This window comes from Phyllobates terribilis, unplaced genomic scaffold (assembly GCF_046119375.1).
Source record: "Phyllobates terribilis strain yellow unplaced genomic scaffold, ASM4611937v1 Scaffold_1__5_contigs__length_1240528914, whole genome shotgun sequence".
Lineage (NCBI taxonomy): Eukaryota > Metazoa > Chordata > Amphibia > Anura > Dendrobatidae > Phyllobates > Phyllobates terribilis.
In genome coordinates, this window is record NW_027362761.1 from 1,046,684,104 (window position 1) to 1,046,706,296 (window position 22,193).

Here is a 22,193-nt window from a genome sequence, read left to right on the forward strand (position 1 = left end):
TCCATCAATGTGTGATAGGAAGAAATTACTTTGTGATCTGATGGTTAGATATGTTTTTACTATTGTTACCCGACTCAGTGTACCGTTTGTGGGTTGTAGAAGTACCCAAGTACCCCTGCCCGCTGGAACCGTTTTCGATTGGTGTATGCGTACACGTATTGCATTATTGACTATGACTACTTCCTGGTGTAATAAGCGTCCACTGGTGGTAATTTTGGATTGAGGGACTAATTCGCTTATACATAGCGCCCCGAAGAAGGCGATCACAAATGCAGTAGACATTAGTGTTGCTTCAAATTGTGAGTGTCATGTTAATGGTGTTAGGGATAAGATGTGAGAAATCAGTTTTAGTGACACGGGACGGGACGTCTACATTCCTGACTTGGCTGACCCCTTTTACACCCTTTTATGGATTGTCTGATGATGAATCTTTGTCACATCTCCCCAATTCAGTAGTTGGAAGTGAAATGCTACTCCGGTCAGACACCGCTGCGCTGACGCCCCTGATATGCCCCTCATCATTAGCTGGTGGAGAAATTCTATGGTGACTTGTGATCTGGCTTGTTCACATTGGTCAACCCGTCTGCCTGCTACTAGTCGTGTCCACTCTTCCCATGCCTTACCGTATGCTTGCCACGTTGACGGGGCAACTGACGCTCTGATTAATGGCATCAACTATTCGCCACTAGATCCCATAGGGAGGGTGGGCAACTGTTGCCCGATGGGTGGGCGTTGTGGAAGAGCTCTGTGAAAATCTGCCAATTGAATTGTTATAAAGCGTTAGCAGCAGCTTTATACCCCTCAGCATAGTGGCTAGCGCGGACCCATACATTGTGTTTTAGGCACAGGAATACTAGCCTGCGTAGTAGGCCTAGCACTGGGAGAGACGATGATGCCATCTTATTAATGCAGTGCGCTAGGCTGGTGTTTTGTGTTATGAAGCGTATATTTTTGTTAGCCAGGCGCGCGCCCCATATTTCTATTGCTACCACTATTGGGAAAAATTATTTTCAGGGCTAGATGCAGCTAAAAATTATTATTAATTTCAAAGCTGGTGGAGCTTGGTATAGATGGCCTAATACTATGAGTCCCACACACTGCTAGAAGCCCAAATATTTTTTCAGAGGTAGATGCAGATAAAAATTATTTTTAATTTGCAACCTGATGGAGGTCAGTATAGATGGATTAATAGAGAAAGTCCCACACACTGCTAGAAGGCCCAATATTTTTTCAGAGGTAGATGCAGAAAAAAATATATTCAGTTTGCAACCTGATGGAGGTCAGTATAGATGGACTAATACAACAAGTCCCACACACAGCTAGAAGCCCAATATTTTTTCAGAGGTAGATGCAGAAAAAAATATATTCAGTTTGCAACCTGATGGAGGTCTGTATAGATGGATTAATAGAACAAGTCCCACACACAGCTAGAAGCCCAATATTTTTTCAGAGGTAGATGCAGAAAAAAATATATTCAGTTTGCAACCTGATGGAGGTCTGTATAGATGGATTAATAGAACAAATCCCACACACAGCTAGAAGCCCAATATTTTTTCAGAGGTAGATGCAGAAAAAAATATATTCAGTTTGCAACCTGATGGAGGTCTGTATAGATGGATTAATAGAACAAGTCCCACACACAGCTAGAAGCCCAATATTTTTTCAGAGGTAGATGCAGAAAAAAATATATTCAGTTTGCAACCTGATGGAGGTCTGTATAGATGGATTAATAGAACAAGTCCCACACACAGCTAGAAGCCCAATATTTTTTCAGAGGTAGATGCAGACAAAAAATATATTCAGTTTGCAACCTGATGGAGGTCAGTATAGATGGACTAATACAACAAGTCCCACACACAGCTAGAAGCCCAATATTTTTTCAGAGCTAGATGCAGACAAAAAATTATTTTGAATTTGCAACCTGATGGAGGTCAGTATAGATGGACTAATAGAGAAAGTCCCACACACTGCTAGAAGGCCACATATTTTTTCAGAGGTAGATGCAGAAAAAAATATATTCAGTTTGCAACCTGATGGAGGTCTGTATAGATGGATTAATAGAACAAGTCCCACACACAGCTAGAAGCCCAATATTTTTTCAGAGGTAGATGCAGAAAAAATATATTCAGTTTGCAACCTGATGGAGGTCAGTATAGATGGACTAATACAACAAGTCCCACACACAGCTAGAAGCCCAATATTTTTTCAGAGGTAGATGCAGAAAAAAATATATTCAGTTTGCAACCTGATGGATGTCTGTATAGATGGATTAATAGAACAAGTCCAACACACAGCTAGAAGCCCAAATATTTTTTCAGAGGTAGATGCAGAAAAAATCATTTTTAATTTGCAACCTGATGGAGGTCAGTATAGATGTACTAATACAACAAGTCCCACACACAGCTAGAAGCCCAATATTTTTTCAGAGGTAGATGCAGAAAAAAATATATTCAGTTTGCAACCTGATGGAGGTCTGTATAGATGGATTAATAGAACAAGTCCCACACACAGCTAGAAGCCCAATATTTTTTCAGAGGTAGATGCAGAAAAAAATATATTCAGTTTGCAACCTGATGGAGGTCTGTATAGATGGATTAATAGAACAAATCCCACACACAGCTAGAAGCCCAATATTTTTTCAGAGCTAGATGCAGACAAAAAATTATTTTGAATTTGCAACCTGATGGAGGTCAGTATAGATGGACTAATAGAGAAAGTCCCACACACTGCTAGAAGGCCACATATTTTTTTAGAGGTAGATGCAGAAAAAAATATATTCAGTTTGCAACCTGATGGAGGTCTGTATAGATGGATTAATAGAATAAGTCCCACACACAGCTAGAAGCCCAATATTTTTTCAGAGGTAGATGCAGATAAAAATTATTTTTAATTTGCAACCTGATGGAGGTCAGTATAGATGGACTAATAGAGAAAGTCCCACACACTGCTAGAAGGCCAAATATTTTTTCAGAGCTAGATGCAGATAAAAATTATATTCAATTTGCAACCTGATGGAGGTCAGTATAGATGGACTAATAGAACAAGTCCCACACACAGCTAGAAGCCCAAATATTTTTTCAGAGGTACTGTAGATGCAGATAAAAATTATTTTTAATTTGCAACCTGATGGAGGTCAGTATAGATGGACTAATACAACAAGTCCCACACACAGCTAGAAGCCCAATATTTTTTCAGAGCTAGATGCAGACAAAAAATTATTTTGAATTTGCAACCTGATGGAGGTCAGTATAGATGGACTAATAGAGAAAGTCCCACACACTGCTAGAAGGCCAAATATTTTTTCAGAGCTAGATGCAGAAAAAAATTATATTCAGTTTGCAACCTGATGGAGGTCAGTATAGATGGACTAATAGAGAAAGTCCCACACACTGCTAGAAGGCCACATATTTTTTCAGAGGTAGATGCAGAAAAAAATATATTCAGTTTGCAACCTGATGGAGGTCTGTATAGATGGATTAATAGAACAAGTCCCACACACAGCTAGAAGCCCAATATTTTTTCAGAGGTAGATGCAGAAAAAAATATATTCAGTTTGCAACCTGATGGAGGTCAGTATAGATGGACTAATACAACAAGTCCCACACACAGCTAGAAGCCCAATATTTTTTCAGAGGTAGATGCAGAAAAAAATATATTCAGTTTGCAACCTGATGGAGGTCTGTATAGATGGATTAATAGAACAAGTCCCACACATTGCTAGAAAGCCAAATATTTTTTCAGAGCTAGATGCAGATAAAAATTATATTCAATTTGCAACCTGATGGAGGTCAGTATAGATGGACTAATAGAACAAGTCCCACACACAGCTAGAAGCCCAAATATTTTTTCAGAGGTACTGTAGATGCAGATAAAAATTATTTTTAATTTGCAACCTGATGGAGGTCAGTATAGATAGACTAATACAACAAGTCCCACACACAGCTAGAAGCCCAATATTTTTTCAGAGGTAGATGCAGAAAAAAATATATTCAGTTTGCAACCTGATGGAGGTCTGTATAGATGGATTAATAGAACAAGTCCCACACACAGCTAGAAGCCCAATATTTTTTCAGAGGTAGATGCAGAAAAAAATATATTCAGTTTGCAACCTGATGGAGGTCAGTATAGATGGACTAATACAACAAGTCCCACACACAGCTAGAAGCCCAATATTTTTTCAGAGCTAGATGCAGAAAAAAATTATATTCAATTTGCAACCTGATGGAGGTCAGTATAGATGGACTAATAGAATGATGCTATGCCCAAAAGATTTTACTTCACTAGGTGCAGTAAAAAAATTGGTATTCTATACACAGGTGGTATATCTTGCAACACAGATAGGCTACTCCACTGACTAACACACTCTGCAATAGGCCAAAAAGGATTAGCTTTGCTAGATTCAGCCAAATGCTGTGAAAAAAACTTGCACAGCACTGGCACAGACCTGCCTGGCAAAAACTGATAGGAACTGATGTAACCTAGTCCTGAAAAGGACTCCAATTACAATTAGTCTTTACTCCCACAACCTATCTATTTAAGAGCACAGACCTGCCTGATAAAAGTCATAGGAAATGCTGTAACCTAGTCCTTAAAAGGACTGCAATCACAACTATTCCCTACTCCCAAGCTATCTGTAGATTTGTGCGAAAATTGGCTTGAAATTAACAAGGTATAGCGCACACAGCAACAGCGGTGCCGTCTAACACGCAGCTGCAGCAGTGAAAAAATGGTGGCGACGGGGAAAATGGCTTGGTCTTATAGGGCAAGGACATGTGACATACACTGCCAATGACACATGCCCTTGCTTGTGTGAAAAAAAGCACTTCGCTCCGTGTGTGCGCTGCTGATAGGCTGACAGATTGCACCTCCCCACTGTAAATGCGGGAAAGAGAAAAAAAAATGGAGATCTTCATTATTCCTGCAGAGATCCATCCCCTGCCCCTCCCCCCACCCCGCTGTACACTCAAACTGCGTATTAACATTAATTTTCATCATTACTGAGAAAAAATCCAGTTATGATTTTGGTGCACGAACAGTTATCGAACATAACCTCGAACAGCCGAATTTTTCTCAAATTGTTCATGTTCGCCGAACGGCTCGAACACCGCCCAAAACAGCTCGAATTTGAGATTGGCGAACAGTTCGAGTAGAACAACGCTCATCTCTACTGATCACTGGAGATCTGAAAACTGTTTTCCGAAACTCCAAGAGCAGGGTCCTGCAGAGTCCTGTTTTGAATAGACTGGAGATGCGCCTGCTCGGCCGTCACTCCATTCATTGTTAATGAGACTCCTGGAAATAGCAGTACTCATCTCATTTTAACCCTGCAGTCACATAGACAATGAATGAAGTAAAGGCCAAGCATGTGTACCTCCTCTACATTCAAAATGGGGCTCAGCTGTGCCTCGTTCTCTGGATTGCTTGGTGTAGGAGAAAACTTATGATTATGGGTAAAACACCTTTAATGATCTTTAATAAAATTATGACCTGAATTTCTATGCTTTTACTAGGGCCATGATACAACGGCTGCTGCTATGAATTGGTCTTTATATTTGCTGGGATCTCACCCACAAGCACAGATACAAGTCCATAAAGAGTTAGATGAAGTATTTGGTATGCCTTCATTACATTTGTATTTCATTCTCTTTATTTCTGTTTTTCATACAAGTCTATGCTTCTTAATATTTGATATAATAAAATACAGTATCATTAAATATACTATACATTCAAAAGATTTGTTGCTTTTTAAAATGAGATCAAACTATGTTGTTGCTTATCATAATACATCTGTACATGTCAGCTGCAATCGAATTACAGTCCTGCTCACTGTTATTGGCACCCATGAAGTTTAAGTACATAAAGTGGAATATCTCCTGAAAAAATGAAACAAGTGAAACAGTTTTTTTGTATAGAGCACTCGTGTTAAATACAAAAGAGCAAATGATAAATAATAATTAAAAAAAAACAATGGGAGGGAAAAATAGAAAACTTAAAGCTTGCTGTGACACTTGTATTGGCACCCTTTACATTAATTAGTATGGGAACACATTTTGACTCGCCTGTGGTAAATCACACAAGAGATTCACTTGTGATTAATTGTCAGTGCCCATGTGACTTGAATTAGCCAATGAATGGTAACTTCAGGGTTTTAAAAAGCCACATGGTTCCTTTGTCACAATGGTGAAGAGAAATAAGCTGTCTGAGGACATCAGAACTGCTATTATTAGCAAACACAAGACTTCCAAAGGGTATAAGGCCATCTCCAAAGACCTTGGTATCCCAGTTTCAACAGCCTGCAATGTTATTAAAAGTTTGCCAAGCATGGAACTGTCATGAACCTCCCTGGACGTGGGGTAAAGAGGAAAATTGACAAGAGATGTCTTCGAAAGTTCGTGCCAATGGTGGAAAAAACACAACGTCAAACATCCAAAGACCTGAAGGTCAACCTGGAACAGTCTGGAGTCATGATTTCAACACGTACTATACGCCGCACGTTAAATCAAGCAGAGCTTTATGGGCAAAGGCAAAGGAAGAAACCATTGCTGAAGAAAAGATATAAAAAGGAATGACTGATCTTTGCCAAAGAGTACCTTGACAAACCACAATCCTTCTGGGAAAATGCCCTGTGGACAGATGGAACTAAAATAGAGCTGTTTGGCAATGCAAAACAACAGTTTGTTTACAGACAGCGCAATGAAGCTTATAAGGAAAAGAACACCTTACCAACAATTAAGCATGGTGGAGGATCCATAGTGCTGTGGGGTTGCTGTGCTGTGTCTGGTACTGATGGCCTTGACCGTATCACAGGAGTGATGAAATCAGAGAATTATCAAGAGATTTTAGAGCAAAATGTCCTACCCAGTGTAAGAAAACGTAATTTAAAATCAAAGCTCATGGGTCCTTCAGCAAGACAATGACCCAAGCACACATCCAAAAGTACACAGGAATGGTTGAAAAAGAAAAAATGGACTGTTTTAAAATGGCCAGCAATGAGTCCTGACCTCAATCCCATTGAAAATCTTTGGGGTGAGCTGAAATCTGCCATTGGGAAAAAGAGCCCTGTAACATTCTTGAACAAACTGCAAAGGAAGAGGGGGAGAAAATTCCAGCTGAGAAGTGCAAGAAGCTTATAGATGGCTACAAGAAACATTTTGAGGCTGTCAGCAATGCCAAAGGGTGTGCAACCAAGTAGTAATTATGGGTACCTTTATTGCTGCACATGCTGTTTATTCTGTTTCTTCTTTGAAATTGCAACATGGATGTTGAAAAGCAATGTTTTATTTTTGTTTTATTTTTGACCACTAATTAAAAAATCCTGAGGATATAACTTTGGTACATTTCCATTTTTTTATTAAGATATTGCACAGTCTATGAAAAAAATGAAGGGGAGCAAATAATGGTGAACAGCGCTATATTCAACTGCTTTTCAAAGCAAACCAGAACAATTTAAATAGTTCACTAAATCCAGTTAAACTAATGGTTTCTCCAAACTCAACATAAAATTCCACTCTGATCGATAGCCAGACATTAGCTTCTGACAGGATTACTGAAAAATCTTAGCTCATTCCTCATAGGCCTCCAGTTCACTAATATTCTTGGGTTTACGTGCTCCTACTGGCTTCTAAAAATATATATCACCAAACATTTGCTATAGTTTTCAACTCTGGTGACTGTTACCTGACTTTTCCTGAAATAAAATCTTGGTAGACTTTGAGGTATTTTTGTGATCATTGTCTTTAAAAAAGATCCAATGATGCCCACGCTTCAAATTCCTCACAGAAAGCATGCCATAATGTAATAAGATTTTTGGATACTTGATGTAATCCATCTTGCCCTTTATATGCTGTAGGTAACACCTGCCAAATGAAGCATGCTGCACCAGAGCATTACTGAGTCACTGTCTTGCTTCACTGTCGGCAGGTTGTTCTTTTCCTCATATGCCTCATTCTTCCTCCTCCAGACATACTGCTGAGCCATAGGCTTAAAAATTTTCATATTTGATTCATGATGCCATAGAACTGAATCCCCAAACTTCCGTGGCTTATTATATGGTTTTGAGCATATTTGAGTCTACCTTTTTGAGCTTTTGGGTCAATAGAGATGCACTGTATGTCTTGGAGTTCGGGAATGGAGACATTCAGTGTTTAGTATGCGTCTTACTGTGCTAACTGAAACCTCAGTACCTGCTGTCACTAAATCTTGCTGCAGATTTTTTTCCCTATAATTGTGTATCATTTTTCTTGTTTGTGTAAGGTTCACAGGGTGGTTGTCATGGTCGAGGGGCTGCGTTCCCACACCCTGACACCCCACAAATAAACAGTGTCCCAGTCCCTTAGTATGACGTTGTTACGATAATGGCGTAGCACTGCTGGAATGCAGTGGCTGAAGGAGCACGAGCAGAAACAGCAAGTTGTAGGAGATGTTCTTGGTGTTAGCAAATAATAATAATAATCTTTATTTATATAGTGCTAACATATTCCATAGTGTTTTACAATTCAGAGGTTCATATGCAACAGTTATAAGTAGTGGAAAACGAGAGAAACACGCTTCAAAACTGGTCACTTATATCATGAAAAATATTTATTTAATTTTAACAAGCATGGGTGATGAATCACAAGACACAAGAAATGATTAAAAACAATGCGGTAGAGAGGCACCAAAGGCGGAGGTGCAAATAGTAACCACAAAGACCCTTCTCTATATATGCTGCAGACGAAGGCAGCAGAGCCAAAACGCGTGTCGGGTGTGCGCCATTGAGGAGGTAATACATACCCATAGTGGATGTGAGTGATTGTTATACTCCCCTTAATATAGGAAGTCCTTGCTGCTTTATTTATATTTGCGGTGAACATACTGGCTGAGGATTTTTTGTACCAACGCTTTATTTGTTATGCTTGTGCACTGGATACATCTGATGGTATGCCTTTGGTTTACCTACCTTAATGTATGATCTGTAGGCATTTGCCACTTGACATTTTTTCTATCTAGATAATATTTATATTCTATCATACTGTGTGATTTGGGTATTTTCAGCCAATACATTTTTGCACCAATTGATGTAGCAGTTTTATTATACTGTGAGATTCGGGTACATTCAGCCAATACATTTTTTCATAAATTGACGTAGCAGTATCTATTCATTGAAGCATAATATATGGTATATTTCATACATAATCTCTATTGATCTGACTATTATGCCTGACTGGACAGTATTTGCCACTTGGCACTTTCCGAATATTATACCTGTTCCTATTTAGGCACTGGCATATTTCTCATTAAGTCCATCTTTTGATGTTTTTCAGCAGCATATATAGAGAAGGGTCTTTGTGGTTACTATTTGCACCACCGCCTTTGGTGCCTCTCTACCGCATTGTTTTTAATCATTTCTTGTGTCTTGTGATTCATCACCCATGCTTGTTAAAATTAAATAAATATTTTTCATGATATAAGTGACCAGTTTTGAAGCATGTTTCTCTCGTTTTCCATTAGTTTTTTGCTTCAATGGCTGTATTTTCTTCATATGTCCATGATTGGGTTACGTAGATGATCCCTATACAGAGTATATACTCACTCGTATGTCTCTCCTTTATGTCATGACTATATAACAGATATAAGTAACATAGCTAAAGATAATACAATAATTAAAGCAAAAATTATAACGACCCTGCTCGTAAGAGCTTACAATCTACAATAAGGTGGGGGTGACACAAAGTACAGGGACTTATTTACAAAGGAGTTGTTGAAAAAAAATCCGTAGATAGGTAAGAACAATCTTGGTAAGACAGTTTAGAGCTGGAGACTGGAGATAGATTAAACAGCTAGACACAATACTCAAGCAATGTATGAAAGATCCATGTTGCTTTAAGTAGGCCCAAACAGGAAACATGATGGATTCCACAAGTTAAGAATCGACCTTGTTAGTAAAGGGCAATTGCAGAACACAACAGCAGCCTCTAGTGGTAAGGAGTGAAATTTGCAGCACAATTATTAAAGTGAACAATAGCGACCACTAGTGGTCAAACTGTAGAAGGACAACAGGATTCTTGACACATACTGTTTACAATTCAGTGTACTCACATTCAGGCCAGAGGCCTCCGTTGCATCCATGCCCCTTCGTACAGGACCAGCAGAACTCAAATCAAGGGACACCAACTTCTTATCAAACAGTCCAACTTTACTTAACAGTCCGAGATCAGTTGATGTTACAGCACAGTAAATTTCCATGTTCTCTGTTAATTCAGCCTGAGCTATTCCTTTGCTTAATGTCTCCCTTGGCCCCCAGTATACTCTGTCCAGCTTCGCAGTTTCCATAATTCCTGTCCCATCTCCCTCACACATTTCCCCATCTGGTTTACACTTGTTGGAAGGAAATAAGGCATGCTTGCCAGTGCATAGTTTGGGCAGTAGGCCCCACATGTTGCAGGAATGTCCGCTGAAGAAAGTTGCTGACGTTCTCATACTGCCAGAACAATCTGTACTTTTTGTTCCCTCCCGCCCTCTGGACTTGAACTCTTATTAAACCTTAATCTATCTCTCAATTTAATCTCCAACTCATCTAACCATGAAGTTATGCCCTTTTTATATGACCCCACCCCCTCCCATGTTGGGCTGGTCCCTAACATGTTATATGTATCTAACCCTGTGCTGGACTTCCTATACCTAATATGCCTGCCTCTGCATAGTTCCCTTTTCTAAATCTAACTATCAGTCTTATACTATACCCTATGTCCTCATCTATCTAGAGTCACTAGCCATCTCTAACCTAAGCATTGACTGTATCCTAAGCATTGACCCGTATCTTATACTTTTCCTATATCTTCTACACAAATAATTTGCATTATACATTAGTCACAATACATTACATTAATTGAGCACATTAGTGCCTATAAAACTCTATGCAGTTTCACATATCATAAAAATCAGAAAAATACAATAAAATTACACACTTTGTATAAACGCTTTTTTTAAGAAGGAGAGGCATGTGATCTCTTCTCTTAACTTTTTGGACCCTTGTCTTGACAACCCAAGAATATTAGTGAACTGGAGACCAATGCCCATGAGAAATTTGTTTGACTATGCATCACATTTCTGGAAGATTGAATAATTCTGAGACAGCAGTGATCAGTAAAAGTGTCATTTTGTGTTAAATTTGAAGTAACCACTTGTTATATTAGTTGCGTTGAGCCATTTAAATTGTTCTTGTCTAATTTATTTATTGTAAACAGCAGAAAGTTTGTCAATTTTGCCAATAAAACTAATATGCAGTGGGGGTTAGATAATTTTGATTGCAACTGTAGCTACATGTGTACAAATTATGCATTTTATGTGTTCTATATAGTGGCTATATTTTAACTCTGTAAATTCTGCGGAATGAAAGCTCAAATTTGTTCAAGCATCAAGGGAACTCATTTAGAGAGGCCGTTGACACTGATTAATGCTGACAGTGTGGTGAGTTTCTACTTAAGTCTACCAAAGTTCGTACAGCCTTAGTATTTAAACTGCATATAACATCCCACGCATCCATTAGAGGTGATTTTAAAACCAAAATCATTGACAATTCTAAAGAAAAGATTCAAGTGGCTCTAACATCTGGTAGCATAATTATATTTCAATTGCATTATGTACTATAAAATTACATTTTTGAAGTTCTTACTCAAATTCACATCAAAAGAGAATAATGGCTATGGATTTGTACTTTCATAGTTTTTACTTTTGGTTGTAGCACTTAAATAATATTTAACAATAACAGAATAATAAATTATTAAAATGTTTTAGCATGTACCTCCGCTCAAGCATGCCCTTCTGATCTCATATTGAATGTAAAGAAGCACTTCTTGTTTAGTCCTTCGATTGGGTTTCGCTAAATGGAAAGCTGGAGTGTCAGAATATTAGTGTGCGCTGTCTACAGTGGGCAGTGTAAAGTAAAATCCTGACACCCCAGCTTCCCATTTAATTGATTCGGGAATGCATATAAAATAAAAAAGGTATATATTTGCCTCCCACAGCAGTGCTGCTTCAATGGTGTCGGCGTCACTGTTCAGAGAATGACGTGAGCTGTTGTGTCACGGGCAGGATGCAGTCAATGAGCGGCTGGTCGTCATCTGCAGGTCATCAATATTTCATCTGGGGAAACATTCATTCTTATGAAATAGTAATGGCTGCAGTTGATGAGTAGCCACTCATTCGCTGCATCCTGCATGTAACACAAGTCACATCACTCTCCAGGAATGGAGGCTTTTCATTTAAATAGGCCTCAATCAACTTTATTTTCTTCTATACATACCAGTTAACTGTCTACATATTATATCTCTAATTATCAAGATGCAGGTCCTACCCTAGCAGCTAAAAAATGAATAAAATACAGTGGATAACCATAGATATGAATTGTAGGATGGAAAGTGACACCAATCTTCTATTCAAATCCAACAAAATGGTCCTATTCTAGCTTATAAATCACACCTAGTGCTGAATTGCTTTTTTCTCTGTTGTACAAATTTCCCGATTGCCCCAAATGGCATTTTTTGTGACAAAAACATTTCACTTTATTTATTTTACTCGCTTATGTAGAGCTATTATTTCTACAGCGTTTTACAGTCATCATTATTACTGTCCCCACTGGGGCTCACAATCTCTCAGTATGTCTTTGGAGTGTGGGAGGAAACTGGAGAACCCAGAGGAAACCCACGCAAACACGGGGAGAACATACAAACTCCTTGCAGATGTTTTCCTTGGTGGAATCTAAACCCAGGGCCCCCGTGCTGCTAAAGTAGTTACTCTGCTAAATCTACAGGTGTAACATTTTTTGCCTTGACATATATACTACAATGAAGCAAGATATCTTTATCCAGAAAACTGTAACTAATTTGACATATTCATGATCACGTTCAAAAAGTCATTATAGAAAGATGATGTTCAAGCTACATTTTATTGAATCAAATAATTTTCTGCATCGTGGTATGGTTAAAGGCAACCTGTCATGTGAAAAAACATTATTAACCTGCATATATAGAGATAATCTTCAGGTTAAAGGGGTTATCTGCTGTAGAATGTGAAGTATGAGATAATTATACAAGTGTATTGAGTGAGGCTGCACCCACTAAACGGGTTCTGACCGGAAGTATGCATATAGAATTACCTGACCTCCGGTCCTGGCGTAGACACCAGCGAATTCTCGCAGTGTACAGTCCATGATCTGGGAGGATTCGCAAGTCTAGAGTCAAACAGAGTGACTGCATACTTGTCATTCTAGATCGGACTACCCCTTAAATAGCGTACTGAAAGCCAGGATATCGGGAGGAAATGAACTTACATGCCGCACAATGCAAATACCACTGTCATAGATTGACAGTGGCATTTAACAGGATAACAGGATCGGGCAGAGCTCGGCTCCACTTGCAGCTGTTAGAGGCAGATCAGGCTGAATAACATAGATATCATCTGCTGGGAATGGTGTGGGCTTATTATCTCCTAAGTCTTCTCCATACACCTGCTCCTGATGAGCATTCAAGGCTATGTTTTTGAATGGATCCCAGGACGGAAGAGAGTAGTCTACTAAACTATTCCATACCATTTGTTGTGGTATCCAAAAACATATCAGCCAAACAGAAGTCAAAAAGACAATTTTTTGCTCTTATCTGGAAATAGTGCCCTATAGGTATGTTTATTAGTATATTGGGAGCTTTCACATGGTAAAATATCAGACATAAATGTGGAATTAACAAACGTTTTACAGTGGAATTTGTGTAGATGTCACTTTCCATCTCATGCGTTTGACTTGCTAATAATGTAGGACTGGTAGAATTAGGAAGGTGGGTGGGATTGGTACACTGTACCCATTTTGTACGTAGCACCATTAGAAAGTTGTTTGCTGCCTCCATAACACCTGGTATATAAGAAAAGCAGATGCTTTTTATTCTTTGTGTTAGTTCATAATAATTAAATTTAAAAATCCAATAAAACATGGATTTTGCTCCCCTGAAGAACAACCAGACTGATGTGTATTTAATTTCTAAAACATCAAAGACTTTCTCTGTAATGCATCAGCCGGTGGGATTTGGAAATGCGTTCACTGTACGTGCAATTTCCTCTTTCTTATATAAACAGTTGATTAAATTGAAAATTTTCTCAGCCTTGAATTAATATGCTGCATAAATACACAGTAAAATGTATGTACTAAGAAATAATACCATGGAGTAAAATATAAATGACACTGTCAGCGCCTCACCATAAAGGATTTCTGACATAGTGTCCTAAACATCAAGTGATACAACAAAGTATGATATATGGGAAGAGATAGAATAAAGTGATCTACAAGGAAACACAAAGCTAAGTATGATATATGGGCAGGTATACCCCAACGTATGATTTATGGAGCAAGTTCTAAAACAAGAAAAATTATACATGGAATATATTTATTATAAATATCTAAGACTGTTTTTGTGAAACTTTGGATGTTATCAATTGTTTGATTTATGGAATTTTAGTCTTATGTGAAGAAAAAAAAACTTAAAAAGAAAAATTACTTGGTAAAAATAAGAATAAACGTAGACAACAATGTCATTCTTCTTCTCTCATTTAGATGTTTAATTACATAGTATAATTATAAATTGTAATTATCCAGATCCTAATACAATAAAGCCTCCCTATTAGCAAATTACAGAACAATCAGATTAGCTGTCCACACAGGCAAATGCATATGGCCTTTGGACTAGGAGCGGTTCCTAAGAATGCTATAGTTTGGTAAAACATGTAAAAAGTCAATTTGTATTTTGTATATTTTCAATATATGTCTATGTATTGATATATATGATTTCATCAAATATATTCACATCCTTAACAGCATGAGCACTGTAATACTTGACTGTTGATATTTTTAGTGCACAATGAAGTCATATAGTAAAGCAATAGGCCTTACTAAGGGAAGTATTATAATTTGTGCTGTGATTTAATGCATAGACTGCCTAATGACTCTTTCCTAACAGATAATGGATTAAAGGGAATCTGTCAGCAGATTTTGCATGTGTAATCTGAAAGCAGCATGTAGGGACATAGACCCTGATTCCAGTGATGTGTCGCCTAGTTTACTGGGTGCAACAATTGTGATAGAATCATAGTTTTCTGTGCTGCAGATCTAGCAAAGCTCAGAATGATGTGCTGTGTATAAACCCTACCACATCACTGATAGGTGCTCTTTAAGTGTACACACAAAGCGACCAGTCAGTATGATTTTATAATGTACAGTAAAGACATGGTTGTAATGGTGCTGTAATACTGATTACATTGATATCTTTGGTGAATAAATCTGCTTTGTTGCTCTTCTTTAATCAGCAGTTGAAGTTTTCTTATAATTCGATTTCGGTGCTCAGGGGCCGGACTGTACACGGGGTCTTCTCCTCCCTGTCTGTGATTCTCCATCCCCTCCACCTGCCTCCAGTCTGTGAATGAGAGGTCATTCACAGATGAGAGGCAGGCAGAGGGTCCGAGGAAGCACAAACAGGGAGGAGAAGACCCCATGTACAGTCCGGCCTCTGTGCACCCAAGTCTAATTAGCAGAAAACTTCAAATGCTTATTACAGAAGAACAACAAAGCGAATTTCTTCACCAAAGGTATCAATGAAATCAGTATTACAGCACCATTACAACCATATCTTTTCCTTACATTATAAAATCGTGCTGACAGGTTTTCTTTAACATTTGTAGAAAGCTGCTAAACAGTGATTGGGGTGAGATTACACAGAGCAGTTGACTAGGAGGCACGAGACACCTAGTCCCACTGTAATAGTCTACTGCTGATAAAACATCATGATGATTGACGCAGCAAAACACATCCTAGTAAGTGACACATTGCTGGAATCAGAGCCTCTACACCATGCTGCTCCCATATTACATAGCAAGAATCTGCTTGCAGATTCCCCTTAAAAATTTTACGGTTGTTCAAGAATATAAAGAATAGTGCCTCTCTTGTCCAATGCCAGTGTCTGGAATTGCAGCTTAGCCCTATTGACTTTAATGGGAGTAAAGTGACCCAGCCCACTGAGAAGAATGGCAATGTCTCTTAAAAACAAGCAGATACTTTAATCTAATCCTGGGCAACCCACTATCATTTTAGAGAATGTAATTAGCTTGATCCATAGATATTGACAGGCCGCTCTAGTGGTATTCGCCTGTGAGCCAAAACTTGTCCAGTGATTTTTTTTCTCTTGCTTTCCTATGGGTCATCGCAAACAGTTACATTAAACTTGATGTGCAATTGTTGTTTTTTTTCATCCTGCTTAAAAATTTAGTCTTAGTGTGCACGGTATAAAATTGAAGCAAATACAAATAATAAAATGTAACCATAGACTTCAGTGTTTTAGCGTTTTGCCATTCAAACTTGTATGCAAACATATATTGGATTGAAAACTGTCTGCATCCTGCAGTGAACTAGTATTTTAACATTGTATAAGAAAACATGGCTTTTTTTCAGTGCATTTCATTAATATGAAAAATAAATAAATTACTATTATCGCACTAATAGTTACATTGATATTTAAAAACAACATTTAGGCACAAGAGACACATAAAAATCTGATGAAGGCAGAGGAGCAGAGATCTCACTAGAGGGTATACAGAATCTACAAATAGTCTCAGACAGAAAAATAACACCGACCTCCATCAGGATGAAGTTCCAAACCGTGTAATTCCAAATGAGCAGCATGGAAAAATACTACCAAATAAGAACCATAATTCATGATGTGAAGGTGAACTGCTTTTTCAGCCTTACACTCCCACATGTGTTTTGTGACATGCTATCTCAGGGAGTTATGAGGTGTAGGAGGATTGACAACTTTTTATAACCCAAAGCTGCAAATATCTTTACAATAACTCATAACTTACTCATGTTGTCACATCTCTACTGGTACCTGCTTCAATGTTGTTGCATATGTCACCAGGCGCCGTCATGTTCTTTCTGTGGCCAGCACTGCTGATGGAGGAGACCTTGTGGCCAATAGCACTAGGTGGCACAGGTACTGTCCATCCATCGATACTGGTGTAACTGGCACCCATGCTAGCAGCTCAGCAGGAGTAATCTGCTCTATGCTATGAGCTATGTGGCAGGACAACTCCCTACATAACTGGAGTTTCCCATCACAGACCCTGGACTGACTTAAGCCCTACATTTACCGGTCGATTCTACCTGCTTCTCCATTGACCTAGTTCTGACTTCGGCTATCCTACTGACCTCATCCTTGCTTCCTGATTTTGTTTAGTGCCTGGACTCTCTGGTTTTGTCCAATTAGTTGACTTTACTCTGCTAGCTTGCTCCACCAGTCAGCAGCTATCAAATGGATGCAAACCATTAGTCCATGTTGTAAGTCTACATCCCTGATTAAGGCCCTGTATAAGCTACGGTACCTCTGGGACCTGCTAAGTGGCATGGCTTCTACAAAGTCTATTCATGGAAATCCTATTAAAAACTGCCAGGCATCCACAAACAGTTAATCTTTAAACAGATGTCGTTACTGGGTGCATGATTAAACACCAAGCAGGATGCTATTTGGATATGTGGTCATGTGCTGACATGCTCAACTTCTCTCAATTCAGTTGTATTTAGTGAAGTCATGTCTGGTCCAAATGTGAACAGAAGTATGGAAATTGCATACTTGCAGTCATATTACCAACTGCTCTCACCGACAATACCAGTGAATACTGACAGCGTGTGCATTGCAAGCTGTCAGGATTCAAAAGTCTGCATAGTGAGTGGCTGAAGACTTATCGGAATACCTTACTACTCCTTTAAGATGTATATGTTTATAGCCCATCATTCAGATATGAAGACATTAGCTGGATTCACTGTAAAATAATGATACAATCGTAATGATCTCTGCAAGATTTTTCAGCTTCAAAAAAATCATGGACGTATCAAATATTTCTGTATTGATAGCAGAAAAAAAATTCTTTATTTATGGACTGTCCAATAATTTCTGGATGGTTGGTATTGCAACCCTGTTGTGTACTTGTGTTCAGATGTTGTGCACTTAATGCATTTTTTATTTTAAGTGTCCATATGTTACAACATGTATTTAACACTCTAGCATTATCAATGCAAAACTTGCCACAACGCCACTCATGTCCTCCACCCTATGCATTTTTGAGTATGTCAGTATTTTTGGAATCATTTTTTGTGAAATGTGCGACTTTTTGGCTCCAAAATGTCGCATATACAGTTCAAGACAGAGAAAAAGGCATTTTTTTTAACTGTGTGGCAAAAACATGAATTGCGTGTGTCATTTTGAAGAATTTGGCGCCCAAAATGGCACCAAATACCATAAGGCAAAAAAGGATAGTTGGGCTATAGTGCTATACCAACATGTTACATTTCTGTAAAACCTGGAATATAATATAAATCTACATGTAGAATAATGTTTTAAATTTGTTGTATGTCCTACAATTTGGAAAATGAAGTCCTTATTAGGGGTTACTTAAAAAAGCCATGGATTTGATATTCAGAGATATATTTCACACAAAAGAAAAACTCAGTAATATACTGTATCTTGATATTTAGATGTTAATTGCAAGTTCTTTTTTTCTAAAGTTTTCTTGAATGTATTGTATCCATATCAGGTGAATCTGACCGTCCTGTCACAATGGAAGATCTGAAGGACCTACGATATCTTGAAGCAGTAATCAAGGAGGCTCTGCGACTGTTTCCATCAGTTCCTTTCTATGCCCGCACTATTTGTGAAGACTGCACTATCCGTATGAGAATCATATCACATTATCAATCATGTTATTACATCAAAATGGATGTTAACTTTTCAATGAAAAATTATCTATTTTTTTTAGGGGGATTTAAGGTCCCTAAAGGAGTTAATGTGTTAATTGTTCCATATGCATTACACCGGGATCCAGAATACTTCCCAGAACCAGAAGATTTTAGGCCAGAGAGGTTTTTTCCTGAAGCTACAAATGGTCGCAGCCCCTATGCTTATATTCCTTTTTCAGCAGGACTCCGAAACTGTATTGGTAAGTAAAAGTTAGTAGTTATCAATGATGGAGTAAAATGATAAATCTGTAATTCGTTATTCTGTGGCTGTTTTAAAAATGTATGTGTTTTATTACATCCAGGTATTGTAGTGATGAAATGATAGCAAAGTGCCCTGTTAGTCTCAATAATTTAGGTAATAGGAAAAAGCCTCTTCAGGGAAATTAAATAAATACATAACTGGTGGAGTGTAGTCAGTTTGGGCTTAATAATTACTATTTCTCTTATGCAAGCTAAAGGGTTATTGTTCTGATTGCTATCAAGTTATTTCTGTGTCATTAAAAACAAGTTGTTGAAGCATGGTCTTCTTTAGTTTTGAGCTCCCTGATACTCTGGTATTCATGTTGATCATTCACTGGACCGTTGCAGTCAATCAGAGGCCTCAGCGGTGAAGCATGCATGTATGACATGTAACTGGAACAGAAATTTAGAAAGGTTGTCCACTTTCTCTTGTTAGAGCAGCTTTCTCCACAAACTGACCACCACTTCTGTTTATGAAATGGCTGCTTATAGAGGACCATGTGACCAGATCAGTCCATCAGCCTCATCCAGTCATAAAACACCTCAACTGGGAAAGCTGATGAAAGAGATGACTGTTGCTTATTCTATTATTTCAATACATATTCTGCCTTCAGCATTTTTAAAAAATCTTGGATAACCCCCTAAATGTTGCAACATGCAAAGGCATTTTTGTACATTTCGAAACCTATGGCAAAAATAGGGGTGTGATGAAATGGCAACAGGGAGACCCCGCAGAACATAGCTGTTGCCACCACTTGTGATGGATCCACACCCCGCCTCCCGCCTGACGTCGCAATTACATCAGACGGAGCATGTGGTACGGACCTGCCCTCTGCACCTAGTGACTTTCCGCACCCCCTCGAGGACGCGTAAGGTCAATTTGGTACAGTTCTGCACAGACACCCCCTGTCCACACAGGTACAGGAAGGCACCAGGGAGTGAGAAGAGGAGGCCCACTCAGTCACTGATGTGGCACCACACTCACTCACACCCCTGACAGGCTGAGAGGCTCTTTCACTAGCTCCAGTGAAGCAGAGCCGGGTTGGCCTGGGAGAGCTGCCACCAGTTTCTATTTAACATAATGGACTTATATCGGGCTAAAAACCTGCCCCGTAGTGCGTTCGTTGAACCGAACAAATGGACGTGAGCTTCGTGGATTGAGATAACAGAACAGCCCAAGGTTAAATTATATATTTAATTGCCTTAAGGGCGCACTAGACAAACACTATATACATAAGTGTTATACATACACAATGGTCAGAGTTGCAAGCACAATAGCATGGGTACAAAAGATATAAAGCAGTTATTACGAGTCAATTACTGGTTAGATGTAAAGGCTTGGCTTGTGGGGGAGGGCTGCCACATGGGAGGCTTGTGGGCCCTCTCTTGTTGAACGGACTCCTTCCACACGACGTGATGTCACGGCTAGTGTTGAGCCACCCCCGTAGTGTTCGACTTCGGTTCGGCTCGTCGAACACCCGTGTGTTCGCCGAACTGTTCGTCGAACTGTTCGTCGAACACCTTCGAACACCGTTAAAACCAATGGCAGGCAAACAAAAACACATAGAAACACATAGAAAACACCTTCAAAGGTGTCCAAAAGCTGACAAACTGCTCAGAAGACACAACTAACACATGGAAAAGTGACAAGTACATATAGTCATGCGAAAAGAAAAGAGGTGGAGGAGTAAAAGGAGGGGGAGACACAGATATAGGCATGTCATGCCCTTCTAAAATCCAAAAAGTGAGAAGCCGACACGGCCAGTCCGCTCCTGCCCGTGCCACCTCCATGTCGCCGGGTTTGTGCCAGAGCCGCGGTGAACCCTGACGGCCAGCCCCCCTCTCCCAATACTGGTGCCTGTCTGCTGGTGGGTCGAGCGAGCCCCCCTGTGGTGGAGGCAGCTCTAAGCTTTTTAATTTAAATTGTCTCTCTAATTTGAATGAATACACTTTAAATTCATTTACAAGGATCTATTGGAGGGCAAATCTCATGCCAGCAGCCGCGTAATTCCAGCTCCAGTAGCGTCCACTAAAGCTGCTGCAGTTAAAAAGCTTTTATAAGGATCGAGCTCGGCTGTCCACCGCAAGGCATCCTACTGCCAGTCCCAGCCCCTATGCCTTGGGGTGCCTCCTGATGCTCATCACTGAGTATCCCGTGGTCCCGAAGCATTTCCTTTGAAAAAATTAAGTGTCCAAACTACAGGTGGTGTAGCTTGCTTAACAGCCGGGATAATCCGCTGACTAGCAGACACTGCTACTTGGCACAAAGTATTTCCTGGGCTAGATGCAGTTAAAAATTTGTAATTAGATACTCTCGTTGGATGCTGAGAAAGCATTCCATAGAGTCTCCTGGCAAGCCATATATGATTCTCTTAAAAAGCTTGGGGTAGGGGTCTAGGGGATCCTTTTATAGCCAAAATCACGGCCCTGTATCGCAATACGTCACCTAGGCTGAAGATAAATGGAACTGTAGCACCCTGAGGGCTCGGTTGCTACAGAGGTATTGCACCTCACCCAGAGGTGTGATATCTCACTCTCAGGTAAGGATGGAGTGTGGATCAGGACCCGACACCTGCATGCATTACACCACATTGCCGTGGGGCAGGGCGACCAATATGCCCCTGAGATGGGCACGAAAGTCCCTGTCCCTGGCTGGAGTGGGGGGAGGGAACACTGAGGAAGGGGAACCCTGTAGTGCAGGAGCAGGGAGGAAGCAGTTCCCGGGTGCATTGAGAAGGGAATATAAAAGGTGGGCACCATCTTAGTTCAGTGCAGAGAAGTCTGAGCAGAAGTGACAAGGAGAAGGGGCTCTGCATTAGCTCTGCTCCGGAGGCCGGCCTAGTAACAGAGGCCCAAGCCTGGAAGAGGGAGAAGGAAGGAAGAGGAGCGGAGAAGGCTCCAGGAACGAGGAACGAAGGGATCCCAGGGGTGCGGACGGGCGAGTCGCCACCGCACGCCCGAATCCACCTGCGTGGAGGGGTCAGGCCAAAGGGGGAGACCGGTCCCCGAAACTAGTGGAGGCAGGAAACGACCCTCAGCTAGAAACCGGAGGCTGTGACATTTTATGTGGCGCAGCCCCTCGCTACACCCGCTAGGAAGGCACCACATAGGGTCAGGGAAACTGGCGCCAAGTTTACCAAGAGAAGGC

General features: G+C 39.8%; 1 protein-coding gene across 6 annotated transcripts in view; it reads left to right on the plus strand.

The window, feature by feature from the left end:
* Positions 1-22,193, plus strand: part of LOC141158262 (cytochrome P450 4V2-like) — a 171,162-nt gene that overhangs the window by 134,273 nt on the left and 14,696 nt on the right. For all 6 annotated transcript variants that reach the window (XM_073645361.1, XM_073645362.1, XM_073645359.1 and 3 more), the window contains 3 exons: positions 5,511-5,613; positions 18,604-18,738; positions 18,826-19,005. In XM_073645361.1, coding sequence (XP_073501462.1) covers positions 5,511-5,613; positions 18,604-18,738; positions 18,826-19,005 — 418 coding nt within the window. The remainder of the gene's footprint in view (positions 1-5,510; positions 5,614-18,603; positions 18,739-18,825; positions 19,006-22,193) is intronic.